Source organism: Lagenorhynchus albirostris, chromosome 15 (assembly GCF_949774975.1).
Source record: "Lagenorhynchus albirostris chromosome 15, mLagAlb1.1, whole genome shotgun sequence".
Classification (NCBI taxonomy): domain Eukaryota; kingdom Metazoa; phylum Chordata; class Mammalia; order Artiodactyla; family Delphinidae; genus Lagenorhynchus; species Lagenorhynchus albirostris.
This window is the reverse complement of record NC_083109.1, coordinates 59,928,746-59,948,319: the sequence shown is the minus strand read 5'-3', so window position 1 is coordinate 59,948,319 and position 19,574 is coordinate 59,928,746. Positions and strand designations below refer to the sequence as shown.

General features: G+C 43.8%; 1 protein-coding gene across 3 annotated transcripts in view; it reads left to right on the top strand.

Annotated features, from left to right (window-relative positions):
- CPPED1 (calcineurin like phosphoesterase domain containing 1) overlaps nucleotides 1–19,055 on the top strand; it is a 115,802-nt gene extending 96,747 nt beyond the window's left edge. For all 3 annotated transcript variants that reach the window (XM_060122809.1, XM_060122810.1, XM_060122808.1), the window contains one exon: nucleotides 18,723–19,055. In XM_060122809.1, coding sequence (XP_059978792.1) covers nucleotides 18,723–18,952 — 230 coding nt within the window. In that variant the 3' untranslated portion in view covers nucleotides 18,953–19,055. The remainder of the gene's footprint in view (nucleotides 1–18,722) is intronic.
- Nucleotides 19,056–19,574: the final 519 nt, after the last annotated feature.

The following is a 19,574-nucleotide window of genomic DNA, read 5'->3' as shown; positions in this document are numbered from 1 at the left end:
AAGGCATCTCTGCCTGATTGGAATCTTTCTTTCCCCAGTTATTAAAACAGAAGCTGACTCTCCCAAGATCCTGATATTTCGATGGCGCAGAGCTCCCCTCGTGGACCTACCTCGCCCGAGCTAGAGCCCCTTTTCCCCAGTAAGTTTCATCTTCAGCCACGCTGCTCAACATCTCCCTTCCGTGGCTTGCTGCCACCTCTGTCTACCTCCCTCCAGTATTTTTGGACGGATTTCCAATTTGATAGATGAGCATGCCGTCAGTCAAAACAATCTTTTTTAATGAGGCTCTTGTCCTGACAGCTGTGTTTAAGATAGGGCATGGAAACTGGGTAATGGAAATCTAGAAAATTGTCCATTCTGGATTGAAACCTTACTGTGTGCCCCACGCTCCAGCTCACACACAAGCCTGCCATCTTCTTTTAAAAATAAAGAGGAAATTGTGAATAGCGAAAGAGATGTAATTTGTGCAAATGAAAAAAAAGATCTTCTGATCAGAATCTTAGAGAAGGATGAGAGGAAGGTATAATTATTGAGCGTTGCCTGAGTATGTCACATGCAGCTTCCTGCCGTGTGACCTTGGGCACAGCTCTGAACCTGGGGGTGGTTGGCATTAGTCCTACCTTCCAAGTGGGGGAAACGGAGGCTCAGAGAGGTGGACGCACATGCCACGCTCACAGCTTGGCAGTGGCAGGCTGGGGTTCAAGCCTTCATCTCCTGAGCCCCTGCCCCAAGCTGCCACTGCTTTTCTAGCCACCAAATATTAATATTAAGAAAATACAGCTCTCCTCTTGCATACTACACGCAGGTTTTGAATTTCCAGGTCATCAGGAAAGGGGAAAATTAAAAAGTTGTTCATACTTCCCATGTAGAAGAAGAATAAAGGGGAGTGAGTCTGAAGGTGGTAGGAGCATAATTAATCCTCAACTCCAGGTGGAGAAGCGATGCTTCACTGCAGACTCTGGAGGCTTTGCACGCATGAGGGCAGCCAGGCATCTCCAGCCCCCGAGTGGAATTATGTCCCAGCAGCACCGCTCTGTGCCCGGGACTGGGAGCTCACGTTCTCCCAAGGCGGGAGTGCAGGCCTTGACATTCGTGAGGGGGTGTGGTGGTGAAGGTGGAGATGCGTGTGACAAACAGGAGCGGGGCCCTCCCCACCGCCTCCCGTGTGGGCGTGATGACGGATCAGTGGATCTCTCTCCACCCGCGCTTCTTGGGAACTTTTTCAGCAAAACCACTCCCTTCCTGATTGAGCGGGAAATGCACAGCCCCTCGGTGTTCTCTGAGCTACTTCTCTGCCACTGAGAATTGTGGTTTCATCCCGCCACCCTCCCACCTTCTTGTAGGAGCCTTGGGAAGGGAAGAGTATCATTTTGTTGATGATTATCTAGGGGAGGTAAAAGTGGAATTTACATGGCTATTTTTTTAGGAGACGAAACTGGGGAGAAAATTTAAAACAAAAGAAATCTCTTCGCCTGACACCAGCTCCTACTCTATAGAGAAAAGAAATCTCTTGGCCTCGGGTGAAGGGTCATTTCAATAGCTGGGCCATTACTTTCAACGCAAGCAAAACAAAAAAAGAGAGAGAGGAGAAATCCCAAGAGGAGGCTATGAATCCTCAGGACAAGCCAGATGCTTCTCGCAGCATGTGGACCAGACATCTGAGCAAATGCCTGAGGTGGCCAGATGTTCGTGTGTTGCATAGCACCCACAAAAGAAAGGGTGGCATGAACCCCACCCAGGCTTCCAGCGGAGGCCCAGCCCGGGAGCGCCTGACCCCCTGGCAGTGAAGTCATCTCCAGCCTTCTATGGCTGCTCATGCCCTTCAGAAGATTGGGGTTCAACTCCCGTAGCAGCTAACCCCCCAAACCCCTACCCCAGGTCGAGTGGTACAGAGGCAGGGCTGCCCGGCTTGGGTGCTTTTTAACCTGAGAGAGTCTTTTCTTGCGCTGTTGATCCTGCAGCAAACAGGAATGGATGGGCCCCTCCCTGGAGAGCTGGCCATTGGGGCTGGGCAAATGGACACCTTCCTCCCTGCGGAGTCACTGCCCCAGGGCCCCCGAGGCTCTCTGAGAAGCTGCACTGAGTGTCCCCAAGTACCTGAACAGTCCCTGGAGGGCCGGAAGACTGAATGTCCTGACCTCCCAGTTTAAAGTATAGAATGATCATCTGACAACCTAGATTGTACACACTACAGATACAGTTTTCAGGGTTTTATACGGCAGCTCTGAGATAGAGCCGTATGTCCTGAGGGGAACAATTAAAAGACAGATTGTTGAGTGAATAAAAGCAAGGATCAAATTCACAGATAGCATCTTCCATTTTTGTGAAATTATATGTATTTGTGAATGTGTGTTTTTCTATAGACCTATATCTTACATCTGTTTTTTATAAGTACAGCCATTCATATTATCTGGACAAGACACATGGAACTCCTAAAATGGAAAGAGAGATTTCAAGAGATTTCCCTCCTCCTTTTTTAAAGTGCCTTGTATTTTTATAATATTTGATTTTATTTTTAGCAAGCATGCCTTGTTTTTTGAAAAAAACCTTTTTGTCCGGAAATATTTTCAAACTTACAGAAAAGTTGCAAGTAAAAAGAACACCTATATACCCTTTACCCGGATTTATCTGGCATTTTACCCCAATTGCTTGATTTTTTTATTGTTTGCAATAGATATTGCAAGTATATTTTTCTGATCTGTTTTTCTGATCTATTCGCATAGGGTATGTTGCATGCATCAATGTGTGTTTTATTTTCCCTTCCTTACACAAAAGGTAGGCTCCTATATATGCTTTCCTGCACATTATTCACATTTTTCTTTGCAATCATTCAGTATCAGTTTATGGAGATCTTCCTCGGTTTGTTTGTTTACAACTGTGAGTGTACCACAGTTTATTCAACTGCTCTCCTAAGGCATGCATTACTTTTAATTAATTTATTTATTTTTGCTGTGTTGGGTCTTCGTTTCTGTGCCAGGGCTTTCTCTAGCTGTGGCAAGCTGGGGCCACTCTTCATCGTGGTGCGCGCGCCTCTCACTATCGCGGCCTCTCTTGTTGCGGAGCACAGGCTCCAGAGCACAGGCTCCAGCACAGGCTCAGTAGTTGTGGCTCACGGGCCTAGTTGCTCCGCGGCATGTGGGATCCTCCCAGACCAGGGCTCGAACCCGTGTCCCCTGCATTAGCAGGCAGATTCTCAACCACTGCGCCACCAGGGAAGCCCACGCATGCATTACTTTTGAAAGCAGAAAAACAAAGATAACTAGTGAAATGGAAAATTTAAAACCACTGAAGAGAGCAAGCTGAGGCTCTAATAGAAAGTCTGTCGTTTTTAACGTGGGTGGGACCATGGGAGAAGCCAGGTGGCTGGTGAGCCCTTGAGCTTCACAAATAGAGCAATAGTGATGGCAAGGGGTCCACACGAAGTAACTCTCTTAGGTCGCGGTCTCTGGAGGCAGAGCCTGAGACTGGGATTGGAGGACATGTGAGGGAACAAGGAAGTAACAACGGGACAGGGCAGGCGACAGAGCTAAGAAGGATATGTGCTCAGCTGGAGTCAGACTTCAGCCTGATCCTGCAGGAGCTCCAGAGCAGGGATCTCACCAGAGGTGGTCCCACCTTGAGTGGTGGTGGTGGGGGACTCCCCCATCCCCCATATACGGTAATGTACTTTGAGAATGTCGAAGAGTTCAAATTAATGCATATAATGGGTCTTGTTCCTGGTGCTTGGCCTGTAGGAGATCTTCAGCAAATGATAGCTAATACTATTATAGTCATTCTTCCCTTTTTTCCTTTTATTTTTTTCATGACAGCTTTATTGACATACCATACCATTAACATACAATTCACTTATTTAAGATGTCCAGTTCAGTGGATTTTAGTATATTCACAGAGTTGTGCATCCACCACCAGAGTCAATCTTAAAACGTTTTCACGACCCTATAAAGAAATCCTATCCCATTAGCGGTCACTGCCCCATTTCCTCCCCAACCCCTTCCTCCCTCCCTGCCCTAGAAATCTACTTTCTGCCTCTGTAGATGTGCCGGTTCTGGACATGTCGTGTAAATGGAGTCATACTATATATGGTTTGGGGGCTGGCCTTTTGCACGCTCCTGTTGTTCTGTCGTGGGCTATGCCCCTCTCCCACCCCCAGCCCTCAAGGGGTGGTCACCACTTGCGTGCCGTGGCTTCGGTTCAGTCATTCAGGTCTTCAGAGAAGGGCAGCTGTGAGCCATTAGCAGCCAACCTGCCCAGCAGCTGGCGGACGGACACACCAGCCTGTGAAGGAGCCTAGTGGGGACGCCATTAGAGTCCCGCAGAGTAAATCGTGTGAATGGGCTTCGTTAAGAGTGAAATGAAAGGGATTACCCAGCATAATAGAATAACAGCAGCAGTTACTCAGAAGTTCTGGGTAAACAGAAACGTATGTTGTCCTGGGCAGGGTCCCTTTTTAACCTCTTCAAGGCTCTTCCTCGAAAGATCAAGCAGGGAATGGAATCTCGGTGACCAAACTCTCACACCCTTGGTGGGAATTTTAATTGGTTCATTTTCTGAAGGATCATTTGACAGTTATTTCAAAAGCCTAAACTATGGGAATATGAAAGACTAAATGATTCCCCTAAGATCAGGACTCCTGTTTTACAGCTTATTGGAGGTTCCAGCCATTACAAAAAGCAAGAAAAAGCATAAGGTTCAAAAGAAGTAAAGCTGTCCCTATTTGCAGATGATATGATTGTTTACTTAGAAAATCGTAGGAATCTACAAAACAATCTCTAGAACTAAAAAATGAATTTAACAAGGTCCCCAGATATAAACTTAATAGACAAAAATCAGTTGTATTCTTAATACAGTTATGTACAATATACACGAGCAGCAAACAATTGTCAAGTGAAATTGTAAAAATAATTCAATTTACAGTAGCACCAAAAACCATAAAATGCCTAGGAATAACAAAAAATATCTTAAGTTCTCTACCCTAAAAATTATAAAACATTACAGAGAGTAATTAAAGACCTAAGTAAATGAAAAGATAGACCACGTTCATGGATCAGAAGACTTGTTAATATGGCATTTTCCCCAAATTGATCTATAGAGTCAACATAATACCAATCAGAATTCCTGCAGTTTTATTTTGGGTAGAAATCCACAAGCTGATTCTAAAATTTCTATGGAAATGCAAAGTACCTATAATAGAAGAACAGTTTTGAAAAAGAAGAACAAATTTGAAAGACCTATCCTATCTGATTTCAAGATTAGCTATGAACCTACAGTGATCAAGACTGTTAGGCATTTGGTATTAAAAGATAAATGGATCAGTGGAACAGAAAAGAGAGTTCAGAAATAGACCCAAATTTATATGGTTAATCAATTTTCATCAAAAGTGCTGAGGCAGTTCTGGAAACAACTTCCAGTGTCCATCAACAGTTGAATGGGTAAACAAATTATGGGATATCTATACAATGGAATAGTTCTCAGCAATGAAAAAATGAACTATTGATACATGGATGAATCTTTCAAAATTAATGCTTCCGTGATTCTTTCATGAAATCTTTAAAAAGTATGCTGGATGAAAGACACCAGAACCACCCCCCCGCCCCCGCCGAAAGGTGCATACTGTGCGATTACATTTATATAAAATCCAAATTAATCTATAGAAACAAAAATCAAGTTGGTGGTTGCCTGGGACAGGGATGGAGGGAGGGAGTGACTCCAGAGGAGCACCAGGAAACTGGCAGTGATGGGTGCATTCATGACCTTGATCTTGGTGATGGTTTCCAGGAGTGTACATATGTTAAAACTGATCCAATATGCACAGTTTATGGTTCTTCAGTTATACCTTAAGCTGTACCCAAAAGGGGGAGGTGTGTTTTGACCCAGCAGTTCAACCTCCTTGTAAACTTTGGAAACTGATGACCCTGGAGCCAGCCTTTTTTTTCTACTTGTATATGTGGTGTAGTTATCATTTTTGCTCTGCAAAAGTGCCTTGTTGTATTTGTGCCTTGTTGTATGATATTCATAATTAAGAACTTCTATTAAATAAATATTCAGTGCTTTAATTAATTAATATAAAAATGGCTTTCATTCATTTGGTGCCTACTGTGTGCCAGGCACAGCAGAGCTGTTTCTCACAATAGCAGCTTTGCAGAGTAGCTGTTATTATCCCCATTTTATAGATGATGAAACTAAGGCCATTCAGTTAAAAAGTACCAATGCTGGAATTGGATTTCCACATCTGCCCCACACTGTTCAATATAGGCTCTAAGTGTAAAATGCACAGTGAATTTTCAAGAACTTGAGATGGGCTCTAAGTGTAAAATACACACTGAATTTTCCAGAACTTAGTGTGGAAGTAAGGATGTAAAATTAGTAATATTTTATATACTGAATAGGTGTTGAAATGATAATATTTTAGATACATTGGGTTAAATAAAGTACATAACTAAAATTAATTTCACCTGTTATTTCTTTACTTTTTTTAATGGAGTTGCTAGAAAATTCAAAAATTACACGTGAGGCTCACATTACATTTCTTTTTGACCAGCGCTACCTCAGAGCTCTTTCCACATCATGTTGTCTATGTGAGAGACAACTAGGAGGTTAATTCAACAGCGTATATTTATATTTATTGAGTGTAAAATGTATGCTGGTTAAATTTTATAGTTTCCCTTATTGGTACATTTGTTTACTCTGTAAGTCCATTAGCTACTTAATTTCAAGCAAAAATTGTCAGCAAACAATTTTTTCCATATTTCAGGTCTGGATTACTTTTTTAGATGGAAGGATGTGAACACTCTTAGTTTAAGGTAGATACAGAAGTCTCTGACCATCAGGACAGGTGCTCCTGTTTATAGAATAATTGACCAGTTTTGTGTTCTTTAAAGCAGTGTTCTCTTTTGGGCAAATATGCTGGTGTCTTCTGGTTGGAATGGCATCCATAGTTTTATAAACTAAACTACAAATTACTTTGTCCTTTGTTGTTTACTTTATCTGGGAGAAGCACAGAAGCTTCCAGTTTTTGAAGAATCAAGAAATCGTGACTGACCTTTGATCACCCAAATGTATTTTTTAAGTTGGTATACTTTTCCCCCATTACTGAGGGTGGCCCTCCTTCTAGTTTTGTAAATAAAGTTTTATTGGATCACACACATGTGTTCACACACTTTCTACGGCTGCTTCCATGTCACAAAGGAAGGCAGAGTTGAGTAGTTGCGACAGAGACTGAATAGCCTAAAATATTTACTATCTGGCCCTTTACGGAAAAGGTTGGCAGACCCCGGGTCAATTAAGTTACAGGTGATCCTCAAAAGGAGGTCCATGGGGCTTCCCTGGTGGCGCAGTGGTTGAGAGTCCGCCTGCCGATGCAGGGGACACAGGTTCGTGTCCCGGTCCGGGAAGATCCCACATGCCACGGAGCGGCTGGGCCCGTGAGCCATGGCCGCTGAACCTGCGCGTCCGGAGCCTGTGCTCCACAACGGGAGAGGCCACAACAGTGAGAGGCCCGCGTACCGCAAAAAAAAATTAAAATTAAAATTAAAAAAACATGTAAAGTAGCTCAGCACAATGTCTGGCAGATGGTGCACACTCCATAAGTAATGCTGCTGCTGCTGCTGCTTCTTGTTGTTATTATTACTACCCTAATCATGACCTCCCTTCAAGTCCCAGGTCAGGCACAAGCAAAGAACTGGAAGAAGCTGAGGGTGTGTTTAGGTCGAAGCCACCCTCTCCAGGAAGCCTTCTTACTGGGCCCCAGCATCATCTGTGATCCGTGGCACTTTGGACCTCCAGGGTGGTAGACAGAGCATCTACTTCTGAGTCAGTCTGATCTAGGTAACAAATCCTAGCTGTGTGACCCTGGACAAGTTACTTAACCTCTCTGTGCCTGATCCCATCATCTGTAAAAGGGGACAGTATCTTCCTCGTGGGGGGTCCTTATGAGGCTTACCTGAGATGATACACGTGCAAAGTGCTCAGCTCAGAGCAGATATTCTGTAAATAAAACACCGCTAAACCGTGTTAGTTTTACTTTCTGCATTTTATTATGAAAGCACTTTCCAGTACTACCCAGCTGTAGACTTTAAGCTCTTGATTGCTAGGAATGGTTGATCTGGGTGCCCGCTAGGCTCCACCAACACCTGGCATCGAGAGGGAGCTCTGCAAATGTTCATTGCCTCGAACTGGCTGAAGAAACAGCATCCTGCCTCAGCCGAAGAACGGGGAGCAGGCCGTTGCCTTTCTCCACAGTCCCTGGCAGCCATGGGCCATGGACACTTAGGCATCTGGAAAGATACCTGCCAGGAAAATTCTGAGCGTGATTATACTGGAATCTATAACTCCCAAATTGGCAACTCAAAATCGTAATTTAATATGAAGAATGTCGTACTGAATGAGTCAGGTGGGCCTTAACCCCGATATTGGATCAGCAGCTGACGTTCCAGCCCTGCCTAAGAAACATCTGCTTCCCCTTTGCCTCACAGCCATCCCAGGCCACTGGCCGCCAGCAGGGATCACCGTCTCCAGGCCTGCCTCTTGGCTGCCTGCTGAGGAAATTCCTTACCTGCAGGAGGGATTATTTATGCCTGCTTTCTGTGTGTTCACACCAACCATTTCCTTTTTAAAATTTTCCTTTTCTTTTTTTCTTTTATGAGTCCCATATTTTTCCTTACCACTGAGACAGAATAAATTGAGTGTGACTAATGATTTGTGACACAAGTTTCACTGCTACAGCTGGCAAGGTAAAGATGCCAAGCATTTTCATAAGTGTATACTCAGGATAAAAGAAAAAACTGCCCAATTAGAATCTGTTCACACTTTCCAAGGCTAAGTAACACTAAAGACATTAAGGACATCAGTTTTTAAGCCCCAAATTGTACCGGGGTGCATCCCGATTTCCTGGTTGATGTGAGGCACATTTCTGATATTAGAATATTAAGTTATATGGAGATTGTATCCCAATCCTCTGATTGATTTGAAATGAATTTGAATCAGGACAGCTTAAAAATTGCTTTTATAGCATCTTTATGACTTGATACCATGGAGAAATAAATATGAAGCTAATGCCACGGAGGGCGTACTCTTGATGCAGGGGCTGTCTCTGCTGCGGATTTTCCTGGTGGTAATTAAGGAGATGCTTGTCACCTCCTTACAGCAGTTCATAATTTAAAAACAATCTATACGTGATGCTCAATTAAGGCACCATAGAGGCATGTCGGCCACAGATGACTGATGAACAGTCCGAATGGAAATTCTGCACAACTCTTGAAAACACCACTAAAATCAATCCCCCATCAGGAAAACCATGATTTATTAATATATTCTCTACCGCTATCGAGTTGTGAATCAATGCGTCCCCAAGTAGAGGACTTCCCTTGTGGCGCAGTGGTTAAGAATCCGCCTGCCAATGCAGGGGACACGGGTTCGAGCCCTGGTCCGGGAAGATCCCACGTGCCGCGGAGCAACTAAGCCTGCGCGCCACAACTACTGAGCCTGTGCTCTAGAGGCTGTGAGCCACAACTACCGAGTCCGCAAGCCACAACTACTGAGTCCGCGTGTCACAACTACTGAAGCCCGTGTGCCTAGAGCCCGTGCTCCACAACAAGAGAAGCCACCGCAATGAGAAGCCCGCGCACCGCAACGAAGAGTAGCCCCCGCTCGCTGCAACTAGAAAAAACCCACGCGCAGCAACGAAGATCCAACAGAGCCAAAAATGAAATTAATTAATTATTTTTTAAAAAGCTAGTAGAAAACCAACATAAGTAAAACCTCTTGCAAGTCCTGGTGGCAGGGCCTGGACGTTGCAAGGCCAGCTGGTCATGTCTGCGTCCCACTCCAGGAGGGGGGCCTCGGGGCATGATGAGCACCTGCTGTTTACTGGGCACACGTTGCCAGCGTCCGAGCTGTCATCCAAACCTCTCTGCCACCCGTGAGACAGGTATTATTATTGTCTTACAAATGAGGAAGTCGAGGTTCACAAAGGTCAGTAACCTGCCCAAGATCCCAAAGGGCAGAACCTGAGTCTGCAAGAACCTGAGCTCTTACATCCGAGTACCATGGTTCTGATCCTGGCTGCCCTGATTTCTAACTGAGTAACTTTGCCTTGGTTCCTTAACTTCTCCGTGCCTAGTCTTCTCATCTGTAAAATGGAGATGACTCCTGTGTCCCTAGGACAAAGGTCTATTGGGAGGATTCAGGAGATGATGGATTAAAAAGTCCTTAGGGGCTTCCCTGGTGGCGCAGTGGTTGAGAGTCCGCCTGCCGATGCAGGGGACACGGGTTCGTGCCCCAGTCTGGGAGGATCCCGCATGCCGCGGAGCGGCTGGGCCCGTGAGCCATGGCCGCTGAGCCTGCACGTCCGGAGCCCGTGCTCCGCAACGGGAGAGGCCACAGCAGGGAGAGGCCCGCGTACTGCAAAAAATAAAAAATAAAAAATTCTTAGGGTCCTGCTGCTGCTGCCCTCGACCCACTCTGCCTCAGTGTTTGCCCTTCTTTGGGACAGAATCAGGAGACATTTTTGGGGTTAAGAACTCCTGGACCTCCCAGGAGGTGGGAAGTAGAAACTCCCACTACCAAATACCAGGCTCCTGGGTGCGGTTCCAACCCAAGAGTAGGCTCCCTCACTTCCCACCTGAGTCTCATCCCTGTGTTTTGCTTTTCCCTGGGCCAACTGGGAATATCTCAGAGCCTTGAACTCTGCACCAGAACCCAGGAGAGTGGAGAGTCTTTCATACGTCCCTACTTTGAGACAGACTTTAGCCTCCTGCCTGACCATCCTGTTGTAAGTTTATCACATGGTCATTGCCTGATTTCCTGTTCAGGACTCCGAAATGTCAAGTTCCTCATTGTACTGGGCAGGGGGGAGGTGGGGATCTCTTTTACCAGAAGCAGGAAGATTCTGAACACAACAGCTCTGCTTGCCGACAGCTCTTTCATCTTTATTTCTAGTCCTCTTTAGGCTTCTTTGCTCATCTAAAAATCCTCATCTGGTCACATTTCTGTGACTTGGGACATTATCAGTAAATGATGAGCCCCCGGGGACCTGGGACGGGAAATGGATGGGACACGCTGATGGCAGAGAAGCCCAGCTCTCCACAGTCCACCGAGACCCCTTCTGAAAGGTCTGCCGGTCACTTGCACAGTCCCCGTTAACACTCCTGTCTCTGCGAATGCCAACAAATAACGGCGTGAAATCTAAACATAAATGAGTTTTCACAGCTAATTACGGCTAATGCGAGCAACTTTCAAAATTGCCAAACATTCCTTCCAGAATAGTACATTTTGCAACTATGAATTAGGCCTAAAGAGCCAAATTTCATAAACGTAATTTAGCATACAGCCAAATAATAATACTAAGTGCTTTCCGACCGGCCGTTAGCAGCTCCCCGAGGTGGGTCTAATCGCACACTCTCCCATTTGGGCGTCTGACGGCACAGGCCGTAAGGCTCGGAAACCCCAGGAAGGCAGTGGAGGAAGCAGTCATTTTCACGGCCCTCCAGCCTGCGTGATCAGGAGCTGTTCACTTCCCCAACTTAACGGCGATACACCCAACCCAGCGGTTCCAGCTGCAGCTTTTAGCCACGCAGCTCCGGCCCTGGTGTGGCAGCACCTCCGTCCCTCCTGTCATCGTTCTTTCCCAGTGCACGTCACCTTGGTGTTTGTTTGTGATCGCCAAATCAATGCATGATCACTGCAAACATTATAGTAATAAAAACGTAGAAAGTGATGCCCGCCCTTGCTAATCCCACCCCACCACCCTGGTGGTGAAATCACCTGTGTGAGTTTAGTGTCTGTTTCTCCCCCATTCAGCTGGGGGTACAAACTCAAGCACACACCCTCTTATACGGGCGTTATCTTTATTTTACAAAAACAGGATCACACAACACTTCTTTTTACATCTTGCTATTCATACTTAATAATATATTTGGTGCCTTTCAGTGCCGGTACATGTAAAGCAACCTCTTTTTTTTTTTTTTTAAATACACACAGTATAATTTATCCAGTCTCCCATAAACGAATATTACAAACAGTGCCTCTGTGAGCACTGTTTATTTGTCTCCACAAACACACCTACATCTGTGGGCTCTTCTCTGGGTATCTCTGAAGGATAAATTTATATGAAAATGGTGGTGTTGGGTCAAGGGGAATGCACAGCAAAATGTCAGAACCTAATAGCACCTAATTACCCTCTGAAATGAGTTGTATCTGTTTGCATCCTAATAACAGTCAATGGAAATAGCTGTTTCTCTCCACCCTTGGCTGTTTTAAGTAGGGAAACCTGGGTCATCTTCTTTTCCATCCCTAGCCATGGTCCAGGGCTGGCAGACCCACACCTGCCCGCAGGTGGGTCTCAGTTCTTGCTGCTGGAGAGTGGCTGTAGTCTCCAGAGCTCTGTTCAAAGTCTCCCAGAACCCTACTAACAAGAAGGGTTAAACAATTTGATCGTATTTCCTTCATACCTTTTTTGAATCATTGTCAAATGCAGAACAGTTCTCTCACCACGAGGGTCCCTCCTGTAGCCACACCCACTCCCAGCCCCCTTCATCCCTGTCCCTAACTCCTAGCAACTATATCTATAATTTTTGTCACTTTAAGAATGTTATGTAAGTGGAATCATACTGTATGGAACCTTTTGAGTTGGCTTTTTAAAATCAGCATAATCTCCTTGATATCCACTCAAGACGTGGCCTGTGTCAACAGTTGATTCCTTTTTATTGCTGAGTAGTATTCCATTGGTGTGGGTGCCTCTTGACTGTGACCATTTCTTAGACTTTGCTTATTTTTGATGACCTTTACAGTTTTGAGAAGTACTGGTCGGGTATTCTATAGAATGTCTATTGGGATCTGTCTGATGTCTTTTTCATGCCAGAATTATGGGTTTAAGGGAGGAAGACCACACAGGTCAATTACTGTTTTAATCCCAGTCATATCAAGGTACATACCATCAACCTGACGTATCATCACTGTTGATGTTCGTCAGTTTCTCCACTGTAAAGTTACTTTTAAAAAAAAAAAAAAACCCTCTTTATACTTTACTCTTTGAAGGAAGTCGCTATGCACAGCCCATACCTAAGGGGTAGGGAGTTACACTCCACCTCCTTAAAAGAGGAATTTCCACATAAATTATCTGTTAGTCTTCTGTATGGGATGTTTGTCTCTTTTCCCCACATTTATTCAATCAGTTATTTGTATTAGTATAGACTCGTGGCTTTTTAAATAAATTTCCTGCCCCAGTCTTACAGACACCCATTTCTCCAAGGATCCATAGTTCCTTTTGTTGGAGAATAGAAGTAGAAACCAAGATGTGGCTGCTACGTGTGCTCCCTGCTAGCATGTGTCCTTGCTCCTAGGCACTTGCACCTGACAGAGCAAGAAATGTGTGTCTCTCTACTAACCTGTGTACATACACATCTATATATATTTCCAGACGTCAGCAGGGTTTACACGTTAAGGTAAACACAAGTTCATACTGATGTCTCCAACTCTAATCCATTACCACATGGATCATTCTAGCCTCCTCCCCTTCCCATACGGGTTTAAAAAAAAAAACAATCTTTTTTTATTGAGCTGTATAATTCACATACCGTACAATTTACTCCAAAATTCAGTGGCTTTAATATATTCACAAGACTGTGCAACCATTGCCACTGTCTAATTCCAGACCATTTTTACCATTCTGCAAAGAAACCCTGTGCTCGTTAGCAGTCATTCCCACTCCCTCTTTCCCCTCTTCACCCAGCAACCACTAATATACTTTCTTTCGCTATGGATTTGCCCATTCGGGACATTTCTTATAAATGGAGTTATACAATATGTGGCCTTCTGCATCTGACTTCTTTAACTCGGCATAATGTTTTGAGAAGTGGTAAACTCTTAGTCTTTATATGTCCAAACATGTATCTGTTTTGCCCTTAAACTTGAATGATGGTTTAGCTAGGTACAAAATTTGAGGTTCACAAGTACTTGCCTTCAGCATTTTGAAAGTATTACTCTCTGATTCTTTTATGGCTGAGATGCCTGCTACCTGTCTAATTGTCATCCCTTTATAGTACTTTTGCCATGATATCTTTTTTTTTTTTTTTTTTTTTGGCTGTGTTGGGTCTTCGTTGCAGTGCGCGGGCTTCTCATTGCTGTGGCTTCTCTTGCTGCGGAGCACGGGTTCTAGGCGCACGGGCCTCAGCAGTTGTGGCACACGTGCTCAGCAGCTGTGGCTCATGGGCTCTGGAACGCAGGCTCAGCAGCTGTGGCTCACGGGCCCAGCTGCTCTGTGGCATGTGGGATCCTCCCAGACCAGGGCTCGAACCCATGTCCCCTGCGTTGGCAGGAAGATTCTTAACCACTGCACCACCAGGGAAGTCCCATCATGATATCTTTTTAAGACTTTTCTTTCTGATGCTCCATAATTTTACCATGGCATGTGTCAGTATAAATTGATTTTTATTTATCCTACTAGTACTTTTCATTTGAAGACCCATATGTTCCTCCTTTCTGGAAAATTCCAAATAACCCATCCTTTGGGTTCTTTGAACTTCTCATTCTTATTGCTTATGTCTGGGTGTCTGTGTTGTTTTCTGATTCAGCTCCACATTTCTACCTTTTCATTCACTAATTCCCTGTCTGATTCGTGTCTAGTCTAGAATTTATCCCATTTATTGAGGGTTTTGTTTTAAAATTTTAATTCATATGTTTTATGTCCACCATTTCTAAATTTCCGTTACCAACCCTTCTCATTCAATTCATGCCCGTTTCGTTTCACAACATCTTGTTCTTTTTAATGGATATTTGTCCTTTATTGAGTACGTTTGATATCCTAAACATTTATTTTAAGTATTTCTCAGACAGTTTATATCATTGATTTCCCCTGAAGTGAATTCATATTCCCGATTGAAGAGTTTGAAGACTGTCTTACTTAGCATGAGATTTTCACGGATGGTGGAATTTTTTATTTCAGGTTCAGTTTGGTTAAGTGGTATTTGCAGCAGAGGAGGCGGTGGTTTTTCCCTCACTTTTCCTCTTGACCGACTTCTCCCTGTGCAGGGGTTTCGGCCCCCATCGGGGACCAGGCCTCACGATAGTGCTTTAGAGTCCTGGCCCTCCAGTCATCCTGCGAAACCGTGTTTCGGTTTCTTGACTTGAACCTGTGTCTGTCCTTCCTCCCTAGACCCGTGGGTTGCTATAAGCCTTCACCCAGTGCTGTGCTGGAGACAGCTCCTACCAACACATGAAAACCAATGATTAAGTGTTAGAGAATTGTGTGAGTTGGTTGTTAAACAGCCATTGTTAGAATTTAATTATACAAACTCATCATTAAGTAAATTATATTAAGACGCAAGGGTAATAAATGCTCATACTCGACACTTAACCATTTTCTAATTATCTTGCTCCGTATTACTCTCACCCCTGCTCTTTGGCTGCGTACAGCTCTCGTATGTGTGTTGGGAATACTCCGTGGTGGTGGGTGTGCTCCTGGGCATCTCTTGACCACTCTGGTTCAGTGACATCACGTTGGTCATTTGAAATCGGCCACCGTGAGAATGTTAACTCCATGGAAATGAGTAAACATTACAAATCAGGTCCTTTTTTTTTTTTCTGGAGTGCTTGTACCAGGGTGTACTAGCCCACCACCACCCTGGAACAGGGCAGCGGTGGTTTTCTTCAGTCTCCTTCCATAAACGGAGGTATTAACACCACCCCTGTTTCCAGCCGGGAGCCAGCCTTTATTGCCTCATCTCAGAGAAAGTGCTTTCAATCTTGATTATCTTGTAAGAGCTCAACTCCCACTCATTACTCTGCCTTCCTGCTTTTTTTCTGGTCCATAGAGCTATTTATTTTGGTATTGAAGCTATCTCTGTCCTTTGGGTTTTTTTTTTATATTTTATCCTTCATAGGTCTAAGTTTGGAGAGGAGGAGGTACATTAAATGTTGACCATGCTGTGCTATCTTGATTAGAACTCCATAAACGTTATTTTTTTCCAAAAAGATTTTAATATAGCTGTCAATAATCTTGATGCTAGACAACAAATGATTACATATACCATAGTATATGATTTACGCTTTTAAAAATTCTTAGAGGTGTACTTTCCACGTCCTAAGATGAATAAGATACACCAGAAGTCCTTTAGATGCCTGTTGGCTAACCAGCAAGTCCAGTCCTGGGCGGCTGATCTCTGCGACACTAAGCAACCAGTGATAAGTTAAAACAGCTTTTCCTAAGTCAGGACTCCTGGCTAGGGGTAAGGACAGCTTTGCACACACAAAATACCAGAAGGACACTTAAAACAGAGAAGATGTTACCTACTAAATCCCATCTCCGTTTTCACAATGAGAACACTGCAGCTTCCAAAATAAAGCTGTATCCTATGAACAATGAATAACAGTGGGCATTTGAATTGGGTGTCAGTTATAGAGATTTGAAGGAGTGCTTGTAAATAGCTTGTTCTCTCGTGGTGTGGAACGTGTACCTTCTCCTTGCTGCATACATGTCTTCACGTTTTGTTATTTCACTGGCCCTATCTTTGGCTCCTGGACTCAGAGATTCCTGAGAAATATGAAGGAGTTAATGAGTAAAAAGTATCTGTTTAAAAGAGAGGGACAAGTCCACCTCCTTATCCCTTCTCCTATTTCAAACCTTTTTCTCCTTCCATCCAGCTATTCCTTTATTTTATTTATTTTTTTAATATCTTTATTGGAGTATAATTGCTTCACAATGATGTGTTAGTTTGTGCTGTATCACAATGTGAATCAACTATACATATACATACGTTCCCATATCTCCTCCCTCTTGCGTTTCCCTCCCACCCTCTCTATCCCACCCCTCTAGGTGGACACAAAGCACCAAGCTGATCTCCCTGTGCTATGCGGCTGCTTCCCACTAGCTATCAGTTTTACATTTGGTAGTGTATGTCCATGCCACTCTCTCACTTCTTCCCAGCTAACCCTTCCCCCTCCCCGTGTCCTCAAGTCCATTCTCTATGTCTGCGTCTTTATTGCTGTTCTGCCCCTAGGTTCTTCAGAACCTTTTTTTTTTTTTAGATTCCATATATATTTGTTAGCATACGGTATTTGTTTTTCTCTTTCTGACTTACTTCCCTCTGTATGACAGACTCTAGGTCCATCCGCCTCACTACAAATAACTCAATTTCATTTCTTTTTATGGTTGAGTAATATTCCATTGTATATATGTGCCACATCTTTTATCCATTCATCTGTTGATGGACGCTTAGTTTGCTTCCATGCCCTGACTATTGTAAATAGAGCTGCAATGAACATTGTGGTACATGACTCTTTTTTTCTTTTTTTTTTTTTTGCGGTACGCGGGCCTCTCACTGCTGTGGCCTCTCCCGTTGCGGAGCACAGGCTCCGGACGCGCAGGCTCAGCGGCCATGGCTCACGGGCCTAGCCGCTCCGCGGCATGTGGTATCTTCCCGGACCGGGACACGAACCCCTGTCCCCTGCATCGGCAGGCGGATTCTCAACCACTGCGCCACCAGGGAAGCCCACATGACTCTTTTTGAATTATGGTTTTCTCCAGGTATGTGCCCAGCAGTGAGATTTCTGGATCATATGGTAGTTCTATTTTTAGTCTTTTAAGGAACCTCCATACTGTTCTCCATAGTGGTTGTATCAGTTTATATCCCCACCAACAGTGCAAGAGGGTTCCCTTTTCTCCACACCCTCTCCAGCATTTATTATTTGTAGACTTTTTGATGATGACTGTTCTGACTGGTGTGAGGTGATACCTCATTGTAGTTTTGATTTGCATTTCTCTAATGATTAGTGATGTTGAGCATCCTTTCATGTGTTTGTTGGCAATCTGTATATCTTCTTTGGAGAAATGTCTGTTTAGGTCTTCTGCCCATTTTTGGATTGGGTTGTTTGTTGTTTTGATATTGAGCTGCTTGTTTATTTTTGAGATTAATCCTTTGTCAGTTTCTTCGTTTGCAGATATTTTCTCCCATTCTCAGGATTGTCTTTTTGTCTTGTTTATGGTTTCCTTTGCTGTGCAAAAAGCTTTTAAGTTTCATTAGGTCCCATTTGTTTATTTTTGTTTTTATTTCCATTTCTCTAGGAGGTGGGTCAAAAAGGATCTTGCTGTGATTTATGTCATAGAGTGTTCTGCCTATGTTTTCCTCTAAGAGTTTTATAGTGTCTAGCCTTACATTTAGGTCTTTAATCCATTTTGAGTTTATTTTTGTGTGTGGTATTAGGGAGTGTTCTAATTTCATTCTTTTACATGTAGCTGTCCAGTTTTCCCAGCACCACTTATTGAAGAGGCTGTCTTTCCATTGTATATTCTTGCCTCCTTTATCAAAGATAAGGTGACCTTATGTGTGTGGGTTTATCTCTGGGCTTTCTATCCTGTTCCATTGATCTATATTTCTGATAAACATTATTTTTCATGGGCATGTACCTTCTACTCTATGGCTGTTATATAGGCCTCAAAATATTTCCTTCATCTCTCCCAAGGTCATTCACCTTTTCTCCCTTCTCTCCTTGTCCCCTAGTACTTTCCTGTATGAGTTACAAGAAACAGGTTAATAATGTATTATATATATATGAATTATCCTTGAAAAGATTGTGGATGTCACATATGCTGCCTTCTTATTTATCATATGCTGAATAATATTATGCATTTACTATAATAATATGTGTTGTTCACAGAAGAAACCACTGGAGCCCCCAAGTTACCTAAATGGAAATCCTTGGCCCCCTAATGTTTTTTCCCTTCCCTGCAGGTATCAAAGCTGTGTTCTCAGGCCACTACCACAGAAATGCCGGGGGCACCTACCAGGACCTCGACATGGTGGTATCATCTGCCATTGGATGCCAGCTGGGCAAAGACACCCACGGGCTCCGGGTCGTGGTGGTCACCGCTGAGAAGATCGTCCATCGATACTACAGTTTAGATGAGCTGAGTGAGAAGGGAATAGAAGACGATCTGATGGATTTGTTGAAGAAAAAATGATTGCCGATTATGATTTATTCACTTTTCACTTCTACTGGTTTTTCATTTTGGAAGAAACGGCAGCTGCACACAACCCCATATTGAAATAAAAAAGTGTACCAGGCAGATTTGTGAATTTATGTCCTTTCGCTTCAATCAGAGAGCTAGGTCCTGTCGTAAATGATATTTAAAATAGAACTGCCCTCCCTATGCAAAAGAGAGGGGAGGAGCCTGGGAATGAAAGAATAAATGATATTATTAGAATCTCTCTGCATGGGTGATTGAATAAGTTCTCCTAATGATGTGTCTCTCAACTCTGCTCTGAATTAGATGGTTTTCTGGCATCATATGGTAAATGTCAACCTATCGATTTCAGTCACACCCTGATATCCAAGTGTGATCTCTGATGATTCTTTGAACAAAAGTCATCTGATTATAGTAAACCGTGGTCACAACTCCCAAAATGCTAGGCAAAATGAAGATCATCTCCTTTCCTTCCTAACAAAACAAATAATTGTGTTCCGTTACCAGAGCCAGAAACTCATCTGGCTGAGGAGCTGGGTAGCCGACATTTACTGTTAAAGTCTGGGACGTCTGTTATGGCCGATGATGAAGCGGATACAAGTCAAAGCTCGAGTTTACC